Source organism: Homarus americanus, unplaced genomic scaffold (genome assembly GCF_018991925.1).
Source record: "Homarus americanus isolate GMGI-L3 unplaced genomic scaffold, GMGI_Hamer_2.0 scaffold30535, whole genome shotgun sequence".
Classification (NCBI taxonomy): Eukaryota; Metazoa; Arthropoda; class Malacostraca; order Decapoda; family Nephropidae; genus Homarus; species Homarus americanus.
The window spans coordinates 7,974,209-7,999,634 of NW_024732440.1; the positions used below are offsets into that span (position 1 = coordinate 7,974,209).

Below are 25,426 nucleotides of genomic sequence, written 5' to 3' on the forward strand. Positions count from 1 at the left end.
TACAGTAGGGCAATTGGGTTATACTGTATAAACTAAATGTATTAACCCAAATATATATAATTGTTATTGCCATGAGACGGGGGGCTAATACAACAGTATAGTAAGATTTTGTGGCAATTTTTGCTCTTTCAGATTATGTTGGGCAGGATAATTAAAAGTGTTTTTTTAACAGAATGTATACATCTCCTTCTGGCGCATGGAGCACCAGTAAAGGTCAAAAATTGCAATGGCTGGAGTCCCTTAGCAGAAGCCATCAGTTTTGGTGACAGACAAACTAGTAAGTTTCCTCATAATTAGTAATTTAATTAATACATTGCTGCTCATCGTATGGAGGATGGTATTTAACTTTCTCAGATGGTTTTCATATCTCAAGTTTCTATACTCAGTTGATAAATTTGATGCCAATCTCTAAACTCTTGGTTGCTTAGATGTCTTTCATCTTGTGGGGATGCCATACTGCTTTGGTGTACTGTGCTCTTTAAATATGTTTGGACCAGGGCCTTCTACAGCCATCTGAAATTTTCTTTATGTGAGTGAATGGTCACTGGAATAAACCAATTGTCTTGTTCATGGTTTCTGTTGTTCATGTGATATTCAGTTGACACTATTGTCATTCACAACACCCAGGTCCTTTACTCTACTCGGTTTGCTCAATTTTTCTATTATGCATTGTGTTCTCTTTGTTCTGGCAGAAGTTATCACCTGACATTGTAAACATTTCTAGCCAGGCTTAACCCTTATGCCCCGGGTGACATTCCAGAACGCGTGCCATTTCCTGCCACTGTTTAAATGCCCAGCGCGGGTTATCAGGTTCCAGTTTGACTATTTGCCTGTCACACCACACGCTCGGCCACAGGGAAGCTTCCTGTTTGTCCATTTTATCATGTTGTATCAAAGTAATATTGCTAAAAGTAGTGTAGATGTATTGTAGTGTAGTATTACTGGAAAATAATGCTATGATTATGTTATAATTGTATTTATTTGTGGAATTATTATTCTAATAATTATATCTTCGCATTACTTGCTCTACCAAACACAAAGACAGCCGTGTGTGTCGCCGAGCAGTTTTTTTGTAAAATAATGCAATTAAAATAAATTCTAAATTAATTATTTCTAGGAAATAAGTATTATGATCAGTAAATATATGCATTTTTGGCAATCTCGGACACAAAGGCAAGCTAAAAATAGCTGCTAAGTGTGTAGTTGACCATGAGTGCTCGCTGTCAACAAGCTGTCCCTTTATCGCCTCCCTCCTCCCTCAGCACTGCCAGGGAAGTTTCTAGAGCATCAATATATAGTTTTTCTTACTTTTTTATTGTTTTATCATTTAAAAAAGGTCAAAAATTATTTTTGGGAAAGTTGATTTTTCTCGATTTACCCCCGTGTGGGGGGGGTATGCCCAGCGGCACCCTAACCCGGGGCTTAAGGGTTAATATTGTGGAACATCTTAGTGTGAGCCTAAAGATACAAATCACTAAAGTATGGCAAAACATATAATTAGGTGAATCATAATTATACACTGCTGTATATGATGAATACATTCAGGACTATTGCACTCATTTGTAGGTTTTCACTTTGCACTACACTCTAGTCAAACCTGACCATATTTACTTTAACTGTCCTTTGTTAAACAAAGAAAAAAAGAAAAAATCTAGGTGATTACTCAGATAATGCCACTGATATTAATTATATCCAAATCCCATGTTAATTTTCTCTGTGCATGTTTTCAGCACCTTAAATAGTTGAACTTCTGTGGATCTGCCACAATAAAGCTGTACAGTGCACTGCTGACTAGGTGACTCTTTACCATATGACTCATATTATGATTCCTTGCAATGCAGTCCTGAATCTAGCAGGTGAATCTTGTAAAACTCACAGGAATAATTAAATACCTCTTAAAATAAAAAGTTTTACCTGTACATTTGTATAGTAATTTCCATTGTTCTGATAGTTTGCCAATTCTGAGTGATGTGTAAAAGATCATTGCTTCAGGTTTGTTTACAATAATATGCTCTTCTTTCAGTCAGGACTCATAGATTTATCACTCTTGATCTCCATGAACTTCTTTGAACTCGTAGAAGACATTTTATTCATAAAGGACATTTCCCACTTCACCCTCTAAGACCCACATTCTGTAGTGGATACTTAGGATACCAACCTTATCAAGTAAGACTTGCTATCCTTACTGGACACATTGCCATATCACCAAGTAAGAACAAAAAGAGAGGATGTAAATTATACTATTTTCACATTCAGTTTTTAATTCCCTCCCTCTCTTCTACTTGGTCACTGTTGGTAAATTTCCATTAGTGTTTCATTTATTCTCTCACACTCCATTTTTTCTCCTCACACTTCTACAGTAACTAAGTTTACTTTTTTCTAATATTGTATGTGCTCTATTTTTTTCGCCTTCCATTTTATCTCAATTTCTGAATGATTTCACCATTCATATTATTCTCAAGATCTCCAGAAGTCATTGTTCTCGTGCCTTTGTGTCTATATGAATCCATATCATCGTATCTGATAATCAACAAATTAATATCCTTTTTTTTTTTCAGTTTCTGTGTTATTACGAAAATTAAAGCTACAGTCCAGAGAGCACATGGAGACTCGGAGACCAGACTTAGTCCGAGCTTTAGCCCAGATGGGGGATTTTTACATGGAACTCAAATGGGATTTTCAGAGTTGGGGTAGGTGGATGTGTTTAGAATACATGTTATCTTGAATACCGTGCACCTTGTCACTAGTGGGAATTGGGTGTTTGAGTGAGTTCAGGGAAATTCTAAGAATAATATGCAGAATGTGATTAGTATGTAAGTGCCTTTACTGCAGTGCTAAATTGATTTAGAATTTTTTGAAATATATAAAAAATTATAAGCATGTGATACTTCAATTAAGCAGTTAATCTTTGAATACATCAAGGAGTTGCAATTTTGCCTTGCCATATGTTTCCAACCTATGGGTGTGTTTTGGGAGGGGTATCCAGCCATAAAACTTTGCTTCAACATGCCTGATGGCAACTTGGTCACCAGAACTGTGCCCATCCCCTTGTTTCTGATGCATTTTCTGGGCTGGTGCCCTGGATTTGCAGTGGTGGGGGGGGGGGGTGGTGGAGATCCTGTTTTGGATTTACCCAACAGCTGCCAGTACGTAGTTGCCGCTAACCCATGCAAAAATTGAACCAAAAATTTTTAAATCTTGAATCTTGTTTATTTTTTCTTATTCTTGATTCATTGCAGTACCACTTGTGTCCAGAATGCTTCCGTCCGATATATGTAAGATTCACAAAAAGGGAGCGTCTATTCGCTTAGACACAACATTGGTGGATTTTAATGACATGCGCTGGGAGAGAGGGGACATCAGCTTTCTGTTTACTGGAAGTTCAAAACCTTCACATTCCCTGACAGTTCTTGACAACAAACTAAGAGTCTACCAAGGAGTTAGACATGAGGTTGGTGTTCTGTGAATTATTTGGTACTGGAAACTGCTTCCAAAAGAAAACTGAATTACTGTGTTTAAAAATTTTGAACATTTCATTTGTTAACCCTTTCATTATGGCATGCAAAGAAATTAATTAGACCCTGAAAACGGTCATTTGAAAAAGCATATCAACCCGAGTCCAGAAACATCATGGTGAACAGGTGCTAGCAATGCTTCCCACATCGCAACAAGCGTGTACTATGATGTCGCTGCTGCCAGATGCCACATACAGTACAGTACATAGTAAAAAATAAAAAATTTATTTGCTTTTTTAATAATTTTTCTCTTGTCATATGAAAGAACATGCCTCTCTGAGCCCCATAAATATATACAGTGTGTCTATTATCATAAGCTTTTATACTTTCATCTCCCAGAAATTTCTGGAAGTGGGCAGTACATCACCCTTTCCATTGTGATTGTAACTGAGCATTGTTCATGGTGATAAATATGGACTCAGCCGATGGAAACAATAGATAGATTGCCATACAGTACTATCCAATCATGGACCACTTTCAAACTAATGTGTACAAATTTTAAATTATTAGGGACATATCCGTCCCAGCTGTAGTGTACTGCAGGAAGTGTATACAGATGTAAAGTATACATCCCATCTGTAATGAAGGGGTTAATCATCATTCACCATTATATGTAATTTTTCCTTATTGGCCAGTAATAGTACAAACTGAATCTGTGTCTATAATTGGTAATTCATAAGTAGTAAAGTCTTGTTTCTGATATAGAATAAGATTTTTTGATTAATCAATTCAAGTTAGCATTAATAAAAAATAATTTTTGCAGGAAACAGAAGCAGAAATAGAGGATGAGGTGGATATCCTTATGAGCTCAGACATAGTAGCTGCACAGATGTCTACAAAACAAATAACTTTTTCTAGAGCACAGACAGGCTGGATATTCAGAGCAGATAAGAAGGTATGATTAATTATTATATTACATTTCTAATATTGTAGCAGGATGTTAATTATTTCTTTTGAGATGAGTGGATGTACACAAATAAGAAGGTATAAATAAGCCCTTAAAGTTTTAATATCTTTGAGTGTCTACTTATCAGTTATGTTCAAGCTCATTAAGGACTGTGTCAGATGAAATAGGTAATGCACTTAATACTGATGCAGATTATTTTTCACTTTTTCCTTTTGCTCTTTTTTCATGCAACTTTACTGTAATTTTAACTAGTTTGTTAGTAGAAGGTAGCTGCTTCAGTCATGTTAACTAAATACTGTAACAGTGAATATTTTAAGTGTTGCTGTTAGATTTGTGACTCTAACATGCCGGTGTGTTTTCATGGATGAAATTTATGATTTACAACTACTGGTGAATTAGATATTCTCTTGCATGTCCACAGCACACCTAATTATTGTTTTTGAAGCTCTATTCATAATATGTCCCTAAAAACAAAGCTAAAACATGAACATGTGCTTCCTGTAAAAAAAATTCATTTGTGTATTACACTTGATAATGGTGCAATTTGATGGCATTTTACAAAATGTTTTAAATATTTTACTTGAATACTCCTGTTTGGGTTGGATGTGAGAATGGTGTGCAGTGTTGCTTTTATTCGGTATCCTCAACTAACTCAGCTACAAAAATATAATTCTTTAATATCCTATTCTTATCGCTGTAGAAGGTTGAATTCTGTTCTATTTATCTCTCACATAACGTATAGGAAAAGTTACATCAAATTTTGTTTAGGCTTTTTTATTTTGCATAGGAGTAACATTCATGAATTGGAAAGTTTTGTAATTCCTACCAGAATTAAAAATGTAGGCTAAGATAAGATCAAGATAAGTTAAGTACAACTAAGTGACATGGTTCTGTTATCTCCCTTTTGTTGCTGATAAGAATATTACCTTGTGTTTTAGGAATCTCCCTTGTAACATTTGATTTCATTAGTTTGTAATTGGTTATATAAGATGTAACATGCAGATCCAGATTAATGAAAGTTATCAATTGTACAAATAAATGCAAATCATCCTTTGCAATTCCTCGGTTGACTAGTTTTCAGTTCCTTAGTATGTGGTGAATGCCAATATATTATGTATCTAAAATATTTCAAAATGAACTAGACATACACTGGGTAGTAACATGTGTTTGATTCAGTTTATGCTATATGGGTATGAAAGTACAGTTATCAAATACAGTAAGCCCTTGCTATTCGCGAGGGTTAGGTTCCAAGGAATGGTGCGAATTGGCAAAACCGCGAGTAGCAGCTTATACTACCTTACTGCACTACTGTATACCTATACTGTGTATGAGAAACACACTCCACATTTGTATGTGGATGTTTGGAGCTTGATGAAGTGGTGTACTTTACATAAGGAGACATCTGGTTATTGAAGCATAAGGGGATCATCAGGATTACTGTTGGAAGAGGGTGATTCAGTGGTGGTTGGTGGAGAGGCGCATGGCCGGGAGGTGGCACGTGGCTGGGAGGAGGAGGAGGGTGGAGCGGCTACGGTAGCAGCAGCAGCTGACTGAGTGCGGGAGGGAAACGAATCAGTTGGGCAAGTGACTGGTTCTTTCTTGAAAAATATCGTGATTGGTAGTTGTTTCCTCTTGGCCTTGAGGTCTTTAAACATTTCCTATTTTCTGGTAGGGAAACAATACCTGGTGGTTGATTTCTCGGACCATCTTAAGGCTCCGTTCCATGGAAGGGTCATGGTCAACATGGAAATCGGTTACCACCTTCACATGTTGAAATAGTTCACAAAAATTTTTCAAGCCCCAACCTTTTGTTGCAATTCCATAATTTCTTCTGCGTTACCTTCCTCAGTACTTTTTACCAACTCTTCCAAATCCTCTTCTGTCAGTTCCTCTTCATGCCTATCAGTCAGCTCTTCCACGTATACAGCAACCATGTCCACAAACCCCTAACCACCCAATTGTTGTGCAACACTCACAATATCATTCACATCCTGTACTTTGGACAGAAATCCCTGGACGTTATTCACACACTCAGTCCATAAGGTTTGCCAACAAGCAGGCACTGTCTGGTTTGAGTTCATTAAATGCTTCACTGATGTTGGTAATGCAGTGTGCAATTCCGTACTCCTTCCAACACATGCTAACATCAAGGTCAGGGTCTGCGTCCATGGCACCACGGATACGACCAAAAGAGCGTCAGGTGTAATATGCCTTGAAGGTGTTTTATTACACCCTGGTCGAGAAGCTAAATAAGAGCAGTGGTGTTAGGGGGTAGGAACACCATCTCTACACCTAGATGGCTAAACTGCAAACTTTATGGGTGGCCTGGTGCATTATCTACCAATAATAGCACTTTGAATTCCATCTTCTTGGAAGCAAGGTACCTTCCCACTTCTGGGACATTTATGGAACCAATCCAGACATGCTTGCACAGTTACCCATGCCTTTTTGTTGGACTGCCAAAACACTGGCAAAAAGTTCGTTTTTACCCTTTAAAGCCCTAGGGTTTGCTAAATGGTAAAGCAAGCTAGGTTTGATCATGTGACCAGCTGCACTGCCACAGAAGATGAGCATCACTGTGTCCTTGGCTGCCTTAAACCCAGGGGCACTCCTCTCTTGCTAGTTTATGTACGTTCTACCAGGCATCTTTTTCCAATATAGACCAGATTCATCGGCATTAAACACTTACTCTGGTCTATAGCCTTTCTCTTCTATTATTTTCTTTAACTTTGCAGGAAATGCATCTGCGACTGTCTGGTCAGCTGAAGCGGCCCTCCCAGTCAGCTTTGCATTGTGGAGAGAGAATCTTTTCGGAAAATTCTCGAACCACCCTTTACTGGCACTAAAAGTTGGTTCAGTAGCCACACAAGCCCCTTCACCACCCGTTGACTCGTAAAAATGGGCATGAAGACTCTTAGCTTTCTCACGAATCACGTTGCTGTTGATTGGAACATTTTTGTAGTGCTGGTCCTCAATCCAAATGTTCAGTGCTTTATCTGTTTTTACTATGTTCTTGTCACGAACAACCTGCGCCACTTTAGCACTTGCAGGAGCACCCACTTGAACAGAATCACGAATTGCTTGTTCATTCTTTCTTATGTACCGCACTGTTGATTCGTTCACGCCAAACAACCGACCAGCCGCGGCAGCACTCATCTCCTCCTTTAACTTGTCTACTAATTCAACTTTCTTTGTCAGGGTCATCACTGACTTCTGCCTTTTACGTTTCACTCAACTAGCATCACTAGCATTGACACTAGGCAGTCTTTTGGGGCTATTTTCACACAAACACTAAAGTTTTGAGAGTACAACACGGATGCTGCGTCACAGGCAATGGCTGTGCGTAAACAGGGGAGGAGACGCTGCGGGGAGGCTCGCAAGCTGGCCACCATCTGCTTACCGCGAATCGTCGAAATTGCGAATCGCAAACCCAAGAATGGCAAGGGTTTACTGTACAGTAAATTCTATTATGTTTATTTTACACAAACATTTACAGAATGTTAGAAAACACATTCAGATTGTCAGAAAGTCAAAGTACAGTACAGTACTGTTTGTGGACTTTCACAATGAAAAAGTCAATACTGTACTGTGGCTCTGAGAGAGCAGCAAGGATCATGGCTCTGATTTTTGGTATCATTGTTGAATTGTCCATAGATACATTACATATTGGCCACTCCCTGTGTATCTTGGCTTCTCCTTCAGAGCCTTAGTACAGTAAAGTATCTGTCAATTGAAAAGTTTGAGACCCAGAGGCTTCCGTAAAAAGGATGAATACATGAAATGGATAATATCATAAACATCATGTGTCTAAGGAAAGTATGTAATAAACCATAGTACTAGTGTCAGTTTGGCTATATCATTAGTTTATGCAAATACACTACCTCTACACTAATTCACTATTCTCAGACACTCTTAGTGTTATTAAGTCTACAAATAAGCTTTCAGTATGTCATTCATTCTCCCAGAATCACCATAAAACTTCCTCCTCCAACTCAATTTCTACAAATTGACTCTCATGTAAGAACGTATTTGGAAAATTTAGTTTGAGATTTAGAATGCTCAAATCTTTTGTAAAATAGATTCATTTGTAAAGTATATTTTCATATGACAGATACTTTACTAAATTTGTCACCATGGAAGATGCACAAAGAGATACTGTGTAAATTGGGTTTATTGCATTCACTGTTGGTGGCCATAATGCCCTATAACATAACTCACTGATCCACCAGCCAAGAAGGTAGTACGTATATAACCCTGAGTTGATGTTATTGGTACATAAATAGCTTCTTGATTTGGACTGAAAAATGGAAGAGGAATTGGTAAATCCAGTAAGGTTGGAAAGTTTATCTACTGGTAATTTTCAGATTTAGTGGACTTTTTGGCCTCCATAGACCTGCTGGCTTTGCATATCACCCGAGAATAACTTCGGTTAGAAATGGCACCTTCTTACTTCTCCCCTGGTAGTGGTTACATGGGTAATTGAAACTCTCTGACCTACTATCTTGAATATCATACATATGTTAGGGTAAATTTTAAGATCACATCCACTAGTTCTGGGGGTATTCATAAAATTTTTAGTTTTGTGATACAGCAACAGCATTATCAGGTTAGATATCAAGTATATTTTCTAAGCTCTATGTAGTACATTGCTGCAGCCTTTTTTTTTTTTTTTTTTTTTTTTTTTTTTTTTTTTTTTTTTTTTTTTTTTTTTTTTACATAATTCTCAAGGGTACTCTGATTGGTGTGAATAATTTTTTATGGATAATACCTTCATATTTTTGGCTGTCTTTTCTTAAATTTCTGTTGTACTAGTAGAAATGAGCAAGAGGTTTTTTGTCTTCATGTCCTGCCTTGAAAAATGCGATTGGTAAAATTAGCATAATTTGATAGGCTTCTACCATTTGTTTAGCTGATATTTTTTGTAATTTACAGTGTTGGCTTTGTGTTTTATGTTGAATTCAGAGGAATTTAAATTCCTAGTATTCTCATGTTCCTTGCCCAAAACAAGAATGGATATACATACTGGGATTAATGATGGATGTATTACACTCATCAAGTATATTTCACCTCATTCTGGATTTCTTTGGCTTAAGTGTCTCCTTTTGTGGTAGATCCAAGTTGAATCATTGGCTTTTCACTTGAACTAACAGATTGTAGTTTTCTCTATTGTAACTACCTTGGCATTCATATGATCACCAAGGTATTGAAATTTGTGAATGACTCTTCTGTTTTTTTGATGTTGCTGTTTCTATTAAGTAGTGAATCCTCGAAGGAACTAAAAAGTAGTGGTACTTACGTTGACTCTGCTGATGATTTGCCATGTTAGTTAAGATACTTATCCAGGTCCTCGTTAGAATAAGTCCTTGTTTGTACGTGTAAAAGGATACTTTCTTTGTACAGCCAGTAGCAGAAGTTCATCCTGAACTGACCTGCATGATATGAGGCAGGTGGTCTGGTAACACTGTATGGGAAACAGTTGACAGATAGACTTTAAATGCCTAGTTATTTAAGATTTATGATTGGAGATTGCCTAAGAATACATTTTTTGTACTGTATTGTATATGGTATAAGTTAATTCATATCGAGGTGTAAAATGTAGGAAAATAATGTTATTGAGAAATATATGACTGCTGCCGGATGATTCATGACTGGGATCCACATGTGTATAATTATTCATACTGCTGATGCCAATGAGTATTTTTCATGCTTGGTGACATTCATTATGAAGCAATGTCATTTATATCTCAATAATATTATTTTCCCACTGTTTACACATTGATAATAATTAAGGTTTATATGGTATATAAGAAATGCACAGTAGAACCTTGATAAATTGGCCTAAATGGGGCAAACTCCTGTAAAAAAAATATATATACAGTATATATATCTAGGGGGTGGGGGTTGAGATAACAGTGCTTATCTAGACTGTTTAAAGAAAATTAGTTGTTATTATAATGCATAACAAGTTATTAAAACACATTAACATCAACAATAACAAATATGAAACAGAACTCTCTGGGTTGAAAATCAGACCTAGTCTGGTTGCCGACAACTGTTTTCACCAAGATGATTGTTACGCACTGTAAAGTGTTATGTAAGTAACCACAGAATTTGTCTTATTAATAAAGAGAAAACTGTATACTGTACAGTACTATAATGATAAAAACTAGAAAAAGTAATTGTAGGGGTAGATTGTGTGTTGGAGATGAGAGTGATCTGGAAGCAGCAGGTGAGTTGGGTAGCACTGGTGGGTGGCTCCCTCCCCCAAGATCCCTTTAACATGTCTTTATGCAATTTCTTCAAAATTCTCATATCTTTAGGTTCATTTGATGCCAGGTTGATAAAATATTATCATAAAAGAATCAACTTTCCTGAAAAAAGAACCCCACTCTCAACACCATGATTCGTTTGTTCACAAAGGGCAAACAGCTGATTGATGTATCTCCTTCACCACTTATTCTTACCACAACGTCCATCTTTAGCACTTGGTAAATTGATACAGTACTGTAGTTTATTTATCATCACTTCATAAATAATATTGCAGTGTATTTATCAGCACTTAAGTAAGATTGTAGTGTACAGTATTATGCATCTGCATATACCCTGGTTTATTCATTAATCTGTTGTCTAGGTGTACAAGTAGCCAAATTCAGCCATCATGTATCACTCAAAGGTAATAAATAACATTGTTAGAAAGGTATCTTCATGTCAAATACTAATAGTGTGTTATAGTGATCCTGTTGTAAGCTGGTTTGCTGAAAGCTCTCACACAAACGCATCCTGAGTGAATACCTTCCAATACAGGTTGGACCCCGCTTATCCAAGACCCGATAGTCCAGCAGCTTCGATGGTTCGGGACGGTGTCATAGCTCAGTTCTAGTGGCTGTTGCCACTATTTTACCTTTAAATACTTATAATTTACCCATAAATATGCCTCCTAAGAGACCAGCAAGTAGTGAAAGTGGTTGTAATGCGGCAAAACATAAGCATGTGACATTAACTATTTTAGAAAAGATGTCTATATACAGAATAAATTAGACAGTAATACACTAATATCTCCGTTAGTCAGAATCCCTCAAACCCGGAACTCTCCGATAGCAGGAATTGAAAATTTCTTGGAAAATCATTCCCAAAGCTGGAATTTTCTGGAAAAATTTTGAATTGTCAGGAAAATTACAGTTTTGGTTACGATTTTCTGAGGGACACATTTTCTGGAAAATTTTCCCAGTGCCCGGAAAATTCTGGGGATGGGGATTTTTATTCTGGGTTTGAGAGATGAAAATCGGGGTCATTTACCGGAAATTCTAAGAAATATTTTCCACTACCAGGAAAATTCCGGGGATAGGCGATTACTTTCTGGGTTTGAGAGATAATGCACAATTTCTGGAACTTTCGAGATTATTTTTCCGGCACTCGGAAAATTCCGGGGTTGAGGGATTTTTTTTAGCTTTAGAGAGTCGCCTCATTGCCCAGAAATCCCTCATTCCCGGAAGTGCTCTGCACCAATTGTTCCGGTTAATGAAGATATCATTGTAGTAAATTTTATGCACTATTTTGCTTTTTTTAACCTCAGCTTTGATGGTTTGGAATTTTTGCTAATCCGGAACTGGTCTGGTCCCAAGCTTTCCGGATTAGCGAGGTCCAACCTGTACAGCTTATCCTTTATTTTCAAGTCAAATTACAACTTACATACTGCATTGTATTTTTCTCTATTATTGAAGATATTATGGTAATCAGGATGAACCATACACCATAAGAGTCTGATTACGGTATATGAGAATATAATACTGAATCAATGAATATATCTGACAAATACGGCAACCCCGATCAGGCTGCCCCCCTGCTACCCCAGCCTGTTTACATATGCAGTGTTTAGCTCTTGTGAGGCCTACAGCAAATCTGATTTGACCACTGTACAGTATTTAGTGAGCAACTTTGAGCAAGTGTTGTTCTTTTCATAAGATTTGTTTATTTTTTAATTTTATCCATTTCTTAAAATATGTACTTACATAACTTTAACTCATTTCTTTAAACCTTCTAGTATCCCTTTTAAAGATACTATGTATTCTACAAAAAAAGCCCACTTAAATCATTGTAGGTAATGAGGTGCAGCACACTGATACAGTATATAATGAAGACAGGACTGAGACTAAGAGTCTGAGACAATAAGACACATGCTCCGCACGACACCCACACACTGACGTTGAACCGCATTACGAGCACACAAATCATCCTGGCTGATGCTGGATTTTCGAGATTTATTTAATTTTTTTTAATATTTCTGGTGAATACAGGAGCGATCCAGACCACCTCAGAGAGTATGAAAAAGTGAATTCCGATATATTGAAGTCCGATTTATCCAAGTTTTGCAGTATTCTTCGGCAGTCTCCGATCATAAATCTTAAACCTTTTTAAGCCCTGGGTTAGGGTGCTGCTGGCATTACCCTAACCCGGGGTGGATAAATTAAAAAAAAATCAACTTTTCCAAAAATAATAATAATAAAAAAAAAATGGGGAGAAAATAAGCAGACGTTCTGGAGAGTCACCTGGGGTGCACTCGTCGGACGTTTTTGAACGTCACCCGGGGCCTAAGGGTTAAATAATTAGCCTTTTAAAGCATATCAATCAACTGTTCCCTGTACAGTGTTACCATATCACCTGCCTCATGTCATGCAGGTTGGTTCAGGATGAACTTCTACTGTTGACTGTACATTGTAAAGAGATGCACTATGGCATGATAATGTCATCTGAGTGTTTGGCTGAGCATAACACAACTCATGCATCAATATAGATATTTTGATGAAATTTTACTTGAATGTGTGTCATCATTATATGAATTATAGAACAGCAAATTCAAGTCTGTGTCAAAGATAAAGGTCACAGTGGATATTCAAGAGTCAAGTATGTATGGTAATGGACATATGGTGTGCCATGGTACTGCAGTTGGGTTTTGAGGAGAGCCACCTCTCTTGTTATTGTAGGTTTCTAAGTCCCTCCGTTGTTTTTACACTAAGTGTAACCCTAGAGATTATAATGTTTATCCTAGTCTCAGAATATCATAATGGGCTGGGTATTTGTCCTCTCTTCTTTTTTCAATGTTTCAATATTGTTAATTGTATAATCATACTTTTTTATGTAATGGTATGAGTTCATGAGGTATGTTTTGATGAATCATTACTGCCACTTCCACACGAAACCTTTAATCACAGGTCTCATGATAGACATAAGCATTGCTCCTGTATCATCTTCATAGAATTGAATACTTTCCAGTTCATAATTTTCTAAAGAAATAAAGAGTTATGTGAAGTTATCAGATAATGAAGTTCCTCCCATTAAGCATTTACTCCCTGGTAGTTTCACTGCAGCAAGTATGAGGATCCTCCAGGTTTATATTTATCTGTGCCTTAAGTGTGGAGGGAGGCAGAGATGAGACTTTCAACAGCAAGTCTACAAAGGACCTCTGATCTTGCTTCTCAGTTGGGGATCTAGATGCTGAATTTTGCCAGGTGACTGTTCCTGCAGTTTTTGAAAGGCGGATTGCTAGCTTCTTAATTGTTGCTTCTCACAATGCTGCTTGTGCCACTGTTGTTATTCAGAATGTTTATTTTTTTGCCATACATATAGTTGCTGCTTCAATCTTATTATAGCTGTTGTTGCTTCTGAAACTGATGAATTTTCATGAACTTGTCATAACTTATTCAAGACTCTTTGCAGTAAAATCTCTTGTTTCTCTGGTGATCACATTTCCCAGAGTTCATATAAGAGAGGATCCCCTTTTCCACTGTTAAATTCTCAGGTTTTAAGGAGGCTTTTCAAATCTGATATACTTTATCTTCAAACATTTATAAGCGTTGAAAGAAATAGGCCAAGGTGGAGAAGACTGAAGGCATGACAAAAAACCTTCAGGTTGCTTTTAATCAACAGCCATGTAGGGAGACATTTGGATATAGAAATGTATATTACTGGATGGTTTTTAGGAGGAAACAATGGATACAGTTCTAAAATATATTGCAGCTGGTTTCTCCCTATATTTGTCATGTTTCTGGTCTCTCTGGTTGCAAAAAATTATATTGATTAAGATGAAACTGTTGAGAATAGGGAAGACTTATATTTAAAAAATTTATATAAGAAAAATGTCATCTCTAATACTGTAGCCAAGTTTTCACCCACATCTAAATTTAATACATGGAAGTTTGGCTATTAGTTAGACAGTAACCCCCAACTTCAGAGCTAGTTGACTTGGGGACAGCGATGGGAGTAATTATAAGGAAGGCATGATCCAGTTGCAAATACTCACACACACGTCTTGACTGCCTCAGAGGTAAAACATGTTTCTTGGTGCTCTTTAACCTGATGAAGCTCAAATGAGAACCATCAGGAAATATTAGACATGATAAAGTGATAATTGGCACCCTTTGGACAATGGCATGAGGCTACTTCCTGCATCTTCACCTCAGGGATTTAAAAAAAAATTATGCAACCAGAAATAGCTTAAGCAGCCAGTGAACAGATGTGTCCCCCTCTCCTTCATTGCACTGGGATTTATCAGCAAACTTTCGAGTGATTGGTGCAAAAAGTTGATTAGCAAACTGATCCAGATGTGTATTCCAGGGAAAACAATCGCCCATGAGCAGTGTGCCACTGACCAGGGAATAGTTGATGGCCCAGGTCCTATTGCCATGGTATCATTTCCCCTCCATGTTCCAATGTATTCATCCAAGCAGCATCCAGCCTCCTGCCACTGTTCAAGCCACGCTCTCTCAGTGTTGTGATCTCGTACCATGCAGATGTATTTTACTGCTCCGTACACTTGATATTTATTACATATTTTATACCATAATAACATTGATTTTGCCTTTACCTATGGCCCCCTAAGTGTGCATTGAGTGTTAGTGAAAAGGGCAAGGAATGTGATGATTCTAGAAAAGAAATTGAATTGGTCGATAGATTAGTGGGTGGCGAGAGCATAGTGTCAATGGGACCTGCCATGGGGGTGGGTGAATCCTTTATTTGTACGATTAAGAAAAGTGAGGCTACAATAAAGGCTAGTGTCATCCTCAACCACCATTGTCCTCAGTACGGTCAAATTTATATTACTTTTTAATTTATATTAAACTATTTTATATGTATTTGACTCAAATTTAATGGCATAAGTAATGCCATTGACATTCTTTTTTCTATCCAATACATTTCTCAGTGCACCAAATACTTTCTCTCCCTCTGCTACTCTCTTCTTTAATTTGTCTCTCACTTTCATTTACTGACACATCCACTTCCAGATAATTAATACAGTGAAGTTGCGATAATTCATGCTTTAGATACTAGAAGATATCATGAATTATCAAATTGCGAATTGTAACAAAATTTATTTGAATAGAGATACTGTACATAATTCGTTTGGTACCAGAAGTCAAGAAAGACCCATAAACTATTCTAAAACTGTTTTAATAAACATTAAACATCATATAGAATACATAAATAGTTCAGTAACACATAGATATTGTGCAAAAAGTAGTTCTATATTACATAAACAGCTCCTTCCCTTCTCATAATTCTGTGTGGGTTATGCCAATACAACAACATCCAGACAAGGAGGCACTGGGCTGGCTGTGACTGCACTATGTCAACAAGGAACCAGCAATTTAATATCACATTATAACTCATTTTGGGTTTAGTGTAGGATTTTATTTTTTTGGAAGATTTATTACTTTACAATAATGTTTTATTAACCCAGTACCAAATGAACCTAAATGATATGGGAATTATGTTAAAATTGTATAATGTATTATGTTAAAATTGTATAATGTATTATGTTAAAATTGTATAATGTATTATGTTAGAATTGTGTAATGTATTATTGTATTAAGGAGGTCGTAGGGGTGCGCTTGGGGAGGGAGGGGACGATCAGTTTACTGCCCAACTGCCCTACCTACCATGCACAACTCGCATTCCATTTTTTTTATTTTTCTTATACAGTAAAGCCTCGAATAACGACGATAATGTGTCCTCCAATACTGCAGTGTAAGGTGAATCATCGTATCATGAATCATTAATTACCATTAGAATAAAGCAATGATAATGAGATGCATTCCCCAGTGTGGCCTTTTGTGTGGCTTTTTACTCTCTTTTCCCCCCAAAACAATACAATTAATGAAAAGTGCAAACTACTATATTCTTTAAATAATGTTTATGAGTGCATCTTATATACAATATAAATCAATGATAATAAGATCACACAAGAGGAGATGGGACTCTATTGTTGTTGTCATGTTTACGCCCATAATGTCATTTATCCATCTGAAACAAGAAAATAAGACACTGGTTATTGCTAAAGTAAATTAATGTAAAAAAAAATTATGTTTTAATTAATGTTATTTAATGTACAGTAAAAGTAACCATTGATGTTACAGAAAAAAAGAGAGTGATAGTGGAACGGCAACGTGTATGTGCACCCTCAAGGAAACTGCTTCATTTATCTTATTAAGAACATGTACAAAAGATTCATTATTGTTTATTACTAAATATGTATATGATTGAATTAAGGTTTATATTTGTGAAATGAACAATGCAATTCATTAATATTACGTAGAATATTAAAACACACAAGAGGAGACGAGACGGCATTGTTTTCGTTCATGTTTACAACACCAGTGACAAAGGACGATGGTTCTACTTTTACAAAAGAAACTGAAGAAATAAGACCCTGGCTATTGCTGAAGTAAAATTTATGTAAAAAAATAAAATGTATGTATTAAGTAATGTTATTTAATGTATATGAACAATAGAAGTAGTTAACCATTAATGGTAAAGAAAAATACAAAATAGATTGGGAACGCCATCGTATGTAAGTGCGTATATGTGAAAACATCGTCATTTCTCTAGTACATAAGAATATGAAAGCAACACTTATTACTGTTCATATGTTTTAAATAATACTTAATAATGTAAACAAAAATTCTACTCACAAATGGTGGTAATGTGTAAAACATAAGTACAGCCAATGAATATTGTGCTAGTTTTTGCTCAGATGATATCGTCAATCAGGTTCAACTCTGGCTGAAGCTGAAGCTTTCCATAAAGATATCATAGCTGTTGCTGAAACTGTTACTGAACCTGAAGATGGTGGTTTAGGCTTTAGAATAATAAAGCTGTCGAAAGAACATTTCACAGCTGCTTTATTTTCTCATTATACATCTTTATGTAGAGGTCATATGTGTTTTTCACGTCCCTGTTAATTTTAATTCTTCGTTCTGTTAATGGATCCACTTCAGAAAATAATATTATGTTCATTGCTTGCTCCATATAATATCCACAAACCTCTCGCCTTTTTAATATTTTAACACATCTAGTTTCTTGGCTAAGCTTATACACTTTCTTTTAGCTTTTGAACCAGTACTACCATCACTTGCTCTCTTGCTCTTGTTGAATAGGGACTCAAAAACTCTTTAAGAAACCTGAGAAAGTTTATCTCCTGTTCCTGTTCAGATGCATGAAAACAAAGGAACCACCAAGCTCCAACTCTTCTTTACTGGTGATAAGCATTACCACTCATTAGCCCAGCAGCTTCCCTTGCCTGGCAGCTTCTTTGCGCAAGACGCTCTTCTCTTTTTTTTACAGTATTTTTTTTTTTTATATAATACATATCGGGAGGCTTTACTGTATAGGTTTATACCGTATTTTCCTTTTCTAGGGTAAATTAGAGCATTGAAATGAAATTTCCACGACTTCAATGGTTTCTTATGTAAATAAGGTAAATACTGTGGCAGCTGGTGTTCGGCTGCAAATTATGAATACAGTACAGTACGGTATTTGACCACAAAATTAAAAAAAAAAGGTAGCAATATAGGTACCGGCAAATTTAAAAATGCGAATTTGCATTTCTTGAATTCGGGATACCACTGTACATCACTTTATCCATTTAATCTCCATTTTAATTAACATTAATTTTTCTGTGTTGTCTCCTACTTCTATGCAGTCTTATCACTACTTTTATTTTAGTCACATTCACTATTAACTTTCTCTGTAAACACACTCTTCCAAACTCATTCACCAATATTTTGAAGTAGCTTGTGTAAATTTCCGCTAGACATTTTGAAAGACTGCATAACTCAAGAAATCAAAATTGCTGTATTTTAAAAAAAGAGAACTTGATGGGAAAAGTGGGATATCCTGTGCAATATAGAGATACTGTACGGTAGTACTATATATCAACCAAAATATTGAAAAGAAATATTGTTTATGGGAAAGAATAATACTGTACCTGTACTGTAAACTGTACAGTAATTAAATTGGATATTTCCCTATACAGGTTGGGTATCCCTTATCCAAAATTCCCAAGTCTGAATGCTCTGAAATCCAAAAGTCTAATTCATTATATACAGTGTACGGTATATACAGTATACTGTAGTAGAAAATACACTCAATATGGCATATATCATAATTTTTACTTGGGTAAGTATGTATGTGTAATTAATAATGTAAGACACAGGCTGCTTAGCACCTCAGGGTCAGGCGTCATGGCGATGCCAAACATGCGGTAGTGATTACTTACCTTTCTGATTCAATAATGTACATCTTATATATTTTATAGCCAAACTGATTCAATTATATTTTGTGAAACTACTTGCACAATATATGCATCCATATACAGTACTGTAAATTAAATATAAATGAATTTTGTGTATAGACTTGGGTCCCATCCCTGATGGGTGAACTACTGCATTATATAGGTTCTGTATACAGGGTATAGGTATGGGGTACAGTCAACCCTCACTTTACGCGGTTAATGTAACCCACAGGGTACCGCGGAAAGTGAGAAACGCGTAAAGTGAATAACATAACATATGGGATTAATTGAAATAGGGACCGGGCCGACCCCCAAACTCCACTTTTTGACGACACACAACTATGTTGTAGTAAAAATATTATCTTAACTTTATGATGGTATGCACACACAATTAATAATTGAGAGAAATATCAATAATATTAGGTTTTTTAACACTTACATTAGTAGAAAAGATGGCTGGGCACACGGGGATGTGCTGTTGGTTCCGAGGCAGAGGGCAGATTATTGGCCCTCACCTGTATCACTTGTATCACTTGTATCACTATCCACCACAGAGGCTTGCAGGGCCTCTTTGTCAAACCCCCCAAAGTCCATATAAGTCCATATCCTCACCATAATTATCACTATCACTGACTTGGGCCGGCTGTGGTGGGTGGCGGGTGAAGAACTGGTAATGTTTTGATGACTGGGCGACCTTGTGCACGCCGCGTTCGCGCCGCTTACACAACATGGCGGATGGCGGGAGGTTTGGATCCAAAAATGGTGCGGCTTGCCAGCTGCTCTCCGCGTAAAGGGGTACACGCACCGCGGAATGTGAGCATCCTGGGTTCCGGCAGGACACCGCGTAAACGTGGAAACGCGGAATGTGGGACCGCATAAAGTGAGGGTTGACTGTATTCCAAAATCCAAAAATTTCCAAAATCCAAGACCATTAAGGCCCCAAGCATTTCGAATAAGGAATACCCAACCTGTACAGTACATCCTGTACCTGTATTCCATCTGTAGATAAGGTGGTATGTGCACAATGTATACTGTATGTTTATTATATTATGCCAAAAAAAATATTGTTTCCATAGGAAATGGTTGGCAAGTTTAATGCTGATTTCTACTATTTAAATGGATTAACTCTTGAGTCTCGCAAACGAAGAGAACACCTTAGCGAGGAGGATTTACAGAAGAATAAAGCTATTGTGGAAAGCTTCACAAAGGGAGGTGGAGCACATTCTTTTGATGAGGTGAGTATCAAACAATATAAAAATTCCAGAAATCATCAACTTCAATACATCATCAGCATGGCCAGACACTTCTCTGTTATGTTAATATTCCTCAAATATTGCTGTAACATATAAAATTATTGATTTTTTCAATATTTTTCCAAAATACCCATTGATATAACACATTAATTCTTTTACTGTACAACACAATGCAATATATCCACAAAAAGATATTTTTTTTTTTAGATAATTCTTGATGATTTCATTGGGTCCTTTAAGTTTAACTTACAAGGAAAAATTGCTTATTTTGTCTTTGTAATGTATCAGCCAGTTTGCATTGGCAAGGAATGATGCTCTCTACCAGGCATGTCCAACATGCAGTCTGCAGGTAATCATCGATTTCTCGTCAGGACATGGCATAGATATAAATAGCTCCAAACAGTCTTTCACAAATTCCCTATCATGCAGTGGTTCCCTCTCTAAGGTATTGCTTCCACTATTAAAAAATAATTTTGGTTGCTGCCTCTGAACTCTGGTTTCCAACTTTGAAGAAAGATTTCTGCCCTATCACGTTTCAATGAGTCCACTTTGTCTTTTGTCATCTGGCCAATGAGGCTGTCATATTTATGTAAATGTTTTGCCAGGGGAAGACAGAACTAGGATGGATGAATGAAATTAAAAACTGGGTTCTCAGAAGATTGCAAAAATGGCCCGAAAACATTTAGAGTGGATGACTGTGGTCGCCAATCCTCACATATGAGGATGGCAACTTTTGATTGATTGATTGAGTCATATAAATGAACTTGATTCTTACAGTGATGATTTGAATCATCTTAAGATATTAAGTACCGGTAGATCATAATTTTGATCAGACTCCGTTTCTAACCACTGGTTTTCGGAATTTGTTACCTGTGTTAAGAGCTTTTACAGTAGAAGGAAATTTATAAGAGAAAGTATCACAACACCTCCACTGAACCACTGGGGAGCATCACAAGCGACACATGTAGATTGTAGACAACCATTATGCTTTATTTTTGAAGGAAAGGGAGTTGCCATCTTATGTGTGTAGTGAATCCTACATTTGTTCCTCACACTCAGTGTGAATCACGGGAAAACATGTGCAAAAATTTACCATATACTGTAATTAATATTGTATTTGAAAAATATATATATATATATATATATATTAGAGCTCAGCCCCCCTTGCCCTGTATTTTACAGGAGAAATTAAATTTGATCCATTTCACACCAAACTTTCTCAACCCCTTTATAGTATGAGACTTGAGAATCTATAAGAGGACCTTAGTATTTGTTTTTTATCCACTAAGTCACTCAACACTTTGCGTTTACCGGTCTAAGTTACTCACAAAATTTATCATCGTTTCACTAAAATTGTATCGTACTTAATTATCTTTACAGTCAGTACGTAGAGCTTCGTTAGAACCACCAAGCACCGAGCCAGTATCCTGGGAGACCTATATTGAAGCAGAAACCGGGAAGCCTCCTCCACTTGGTCGGACACTCATATGTAAAGAGTCTTCTAAATCATTTAAAGCAACTGTAGCAATGGTAAGCTTTAAAATTTTAATAGACACAGTATTTATGAACCAATTCATCATAATCTTTTAATTCGAGTTTTAAAAGGATTACTTTAAGAAAATTATATCACAGAATAAACAATTTATAGTATGTTTGATAACAAGTTGTTCCCTGTCAGAGGATGTCACCAATTCTTTCTTGCAAAAACTTTATTTTAAAATAATTTTTTTTACAGAGTGAAGAATTTCCATTAACTGTAGAGATGCTGTTAAATGTTCTTGAAGTAATAGCCCCCTTCAAGCACTTTGCAAAGCTACGGGAATTTGTCCAAATGAAACTTCCACCAGGGTTTCCAGTAAAAATTGGTAAGTGGTGAAATTTTTTGTTTGATACTGTGTATTTGGGGACATAGAGTTTGCGTGTATTTCAGAAATTTGCACATTTTGGGAGAAATGAGCAGTGACTAATCCTCTGTTCCTGTAATTTACAGATCGACGTGGTGTGCTTTTTAAATCATTACTGAGTGTTGTGCTTTGTTTGCGCTTGTAACTGTTAATAATTTTTTCAAATAAATATTAAAAAAAGTTTATTTAATCTTTTAGAAATTTTGGAGATTCATTGGATCTTGGCCCTTTACCTCAATACGGGAAATTATACGCTTCATGTACATGTATCCCTCAAGATACAAACGTTTGAGATACAAAAATTTTCTTATATGAATTTCCTAAATTGATACCACTCCTTTTTTTAATAGTTTTCGGTTAAAATACTGTTATATTAGTGATATTCTATTCATACTGTGCTTGATATAATACATTCACGTAAATGTAATATTTTTGCAACTACAATGCTGATGTCAACACAAGCGTGGTTACAGCGAGACTGACTGACTGAGTGAGGGAGTGCGGGGTGGGGTGACGACGCGCTATGCGTGTGTGTGTGAGGTAGCGGGAGCAGGCGGTGTGCAGTGTTCGGTGTCGCGCGCAATTTGAATGGCGCGCGATTTGAATGTACTTTAATTACTTCAATGTACAGAATATTCCTCCGGCGGGGCAATCTGTGTATTTGTGAATCCGTGAATGCTAAACCCGAGTATGTGAAGGGCCGACTATATATATATATATATATATATATATATATATATATATATATATATATATATATATATATATATATATATATATATATATATATATATATATATATATATATATATATATATATATATATATATATATCTATCTATGTATCTATCTATCTACCTATCTATCTCTCTATCCATCCATCCATTCATCTATCTATCTATGTATGTATCTATCTATCTATCTATCTCTCTATCCACCCATCCATTCATCTATCTATCTATCTATCTATCTATCTATCTATCTAGTGACCGGTTAACGGTGAACTCAATCCGTTCCAGAAGGTCGCTCGTTAACCGAAAAGTTCGTTAACCCAAACCATTGTTTCAATGGGTAATTGGTTCCAGCTCACCGAAAATTTCCTAAATTCAACAAAAATGGTAGAAAAGTTCACTTACTTTGAGGTGTGTATGTAGAAGGTTCCTGGATGATGATGATGATGATGATGGGATTTAGAATGGGGGGTGGAGGAGAAGGAAGAAGAGAAGGCATTGGGGTGGAAGAGAAGTCATCCCATGGTGCCATTTCACCCATAAAATTTTAGCTCTCTTGGTGTAATTCAAGATTATTTTCTTTAAATCAACACTGCACTGCATTATATATTGTCAATATGTAAAATATATTTCAAAATGACCAATAATTTGCTTGGAAACACAGAAAAAAAGTGTTTAGTTTAAGAGAGTCTCAAGCAAGATGTTACCTCCAGTGAAAACAGAGAGAGACTAACGCCTGTTTGCTGTGTTAAGAGGCTGGATGCCACGCAGTAAACTAGTCACTTTACCTTCAATAATGTTCAATAATTGTTAAAATGACTAAAAAATTGAATATTAAACTTTTAAAATTATTGAATAGTATAAACTTCTTGATATTTACTAAAATAGTAAGGAATTTAAGCCCTAGAACTGATTAATGTATTGGCGGACTGATACTAAAGCTGGTTGCCCAGTCAGTGCAAGCAAAAACATGTTGAGGTTGTTTTGTAAGAAATTCGTTTAAGTTCATTAACCGAATTGAAGATCCTTATGGAAGGCAGTTCGTTAACCGAAATTTCATTAACCGAGGCGTTCGTTAAACGAGGGGTCACTGTGTATATATATATATATATATATATATATATATATATATATATATATATATATATATATATATATATATATATATATATATATATATATATATATATATATATATATATATATATAAATCATTTTGTATTGGTATTTTTGTACTACCGATGGGTGGAGGTGGTGGGAGAGTGTGTGTGGTGGGGGAGTGAAGCACAGGAGGCGGATGGCAGGAGGGGGAGGAGGTGAGGAGGGGAAGGGAGGAGGAGGAGGAGGGTGGGAGGAAGAGGGTGGTGGAGTAATGAGGCTAGGTGGCTGCCTCCTCCTCCCGAGAGTCCATAGCGCGGCAAGACGAGAGATGGTGATGCACCGTAAAAAGTAGCTAGTGACGACGCGAAAACGACGTTAAATTGAGGAGTCAGGACGTTACACGAATTATTGATATCTAAAGAGTAGCGACGTTGTACTGAAACAACGTTAATCGGGGCGACGTTAGACGAGGACTTACTGTACATATTTTTCTTAAACAAAATTTAGTGTTACATGCACACAATCCTTCATACAAAATGTATCAAAAAATAATTATCATAAAGTAATGGAAGCTGCCAACATCTTTGTACCTGCCTGGAGTCGTCTTATTTTGAAAAGATCCTTCATCCGGTACTCTATGTCCACCCCACTGGCTAAATTGGCACTAGCACGAGTAAGGAAGGCAGCCTAGGAAATGGAAAAGAGAGTTGGCACCAGTACACATCCTTGTTTTGCCCCCGTTTGGATGGGGAAGAACTCAGACTGGGTGCCATTGTGCAAGACACTGCCATTCATTCTGTAGTGGAGTTGTCTCACAATGGTGATGAATTTTGGTGGGCAGCCAAACCGGTTGAGAGTCCGCCAGAGGGCTTCCCTGTTGACCGAGTCAAAGGCCTTGGTTAGGTCAATAAAGATCATGTACAGATCACGCGCTGTATCTGGCGGGCAGCAAAGATCATGTCAGTGGTGCCACGTGATGTCTAAAGCCACATTTAGATTCTGGGAGGAAGTTTTCCTCCTCAGGTAGTAATCTGTTTAGGAGGACTCGGGCGATAATCTGTACGGACAGCAGCGAGATCCCGCGGTAGTTGCCACAGTATGACTGGTCTCTCTTGCTCTTATGAAGATGGTGGCGTCTTTAAGAGCTTGGGGGATTTCCTCCTTTTCCCAAATATACTCCAAGAGAAAGTGGAGACGGCTAATAAGCAGAGGTCCTCCTGCTTTATACACCTCGGCTGGGATTCCATCAGGCCCTAAGGCTTTGTTATTTTTTATCTGTTTGATGGCAGTAGCTACCTCATCCAGGGAAAGAGGATAGCTGAGGTGGGTCAGCTCTAGATGCTGAGGGACCTGCTGGTTAGTCAGGACATCCACATCGGTGTTTCGGTTGAGTAACGAATGGTAGTGCTCTTTCCATTGCTGATGGATGCCTTTTTCGTCTTTAATTAG

The 25,426-nt window shown here is 36.8% G+C and overlaps 1 protein-coding gene across 1 annotated transcript in view; it reads left to right on the forward strand.

The window, feature by feature from the left end:
• Nucleotides 1-25,426, forward strand: part of LOC121868796 (ankyrin repeat domain-containing protein 13C-like) — a 49,650-nt gene that overhangs the window by 6,133 nt on the left and 18,091 nt on the right. The window contains exons 3-9 of the mRNA XM_042369733.1: nt 173-277; nt 2,559-2,690; nt 3,240-3,451; nt 4,279-4,410; nt 20,065-20,223; nt 21,622-21,771; nt 21,977-22,106. Of these exons, the coding sequence (XP_042225667.1) occupies nt 173-277; nt 2,559-2,690; nt 3,240-3,451; nt 4,279-4,410; nt 20,065-20,223; nt 21,622-21,771; nt 21,977-22,106 (1,020 nt within the window). The remainder of the gene's footprint in view (nt 1-172; nt 278-2,558; nt 2,691-3,239; nt 3,452-4,278; nt 4,411-20,064; nt 20,224-21,621; nt 21,772-21,976; nt 22,107-25,426) is intronic.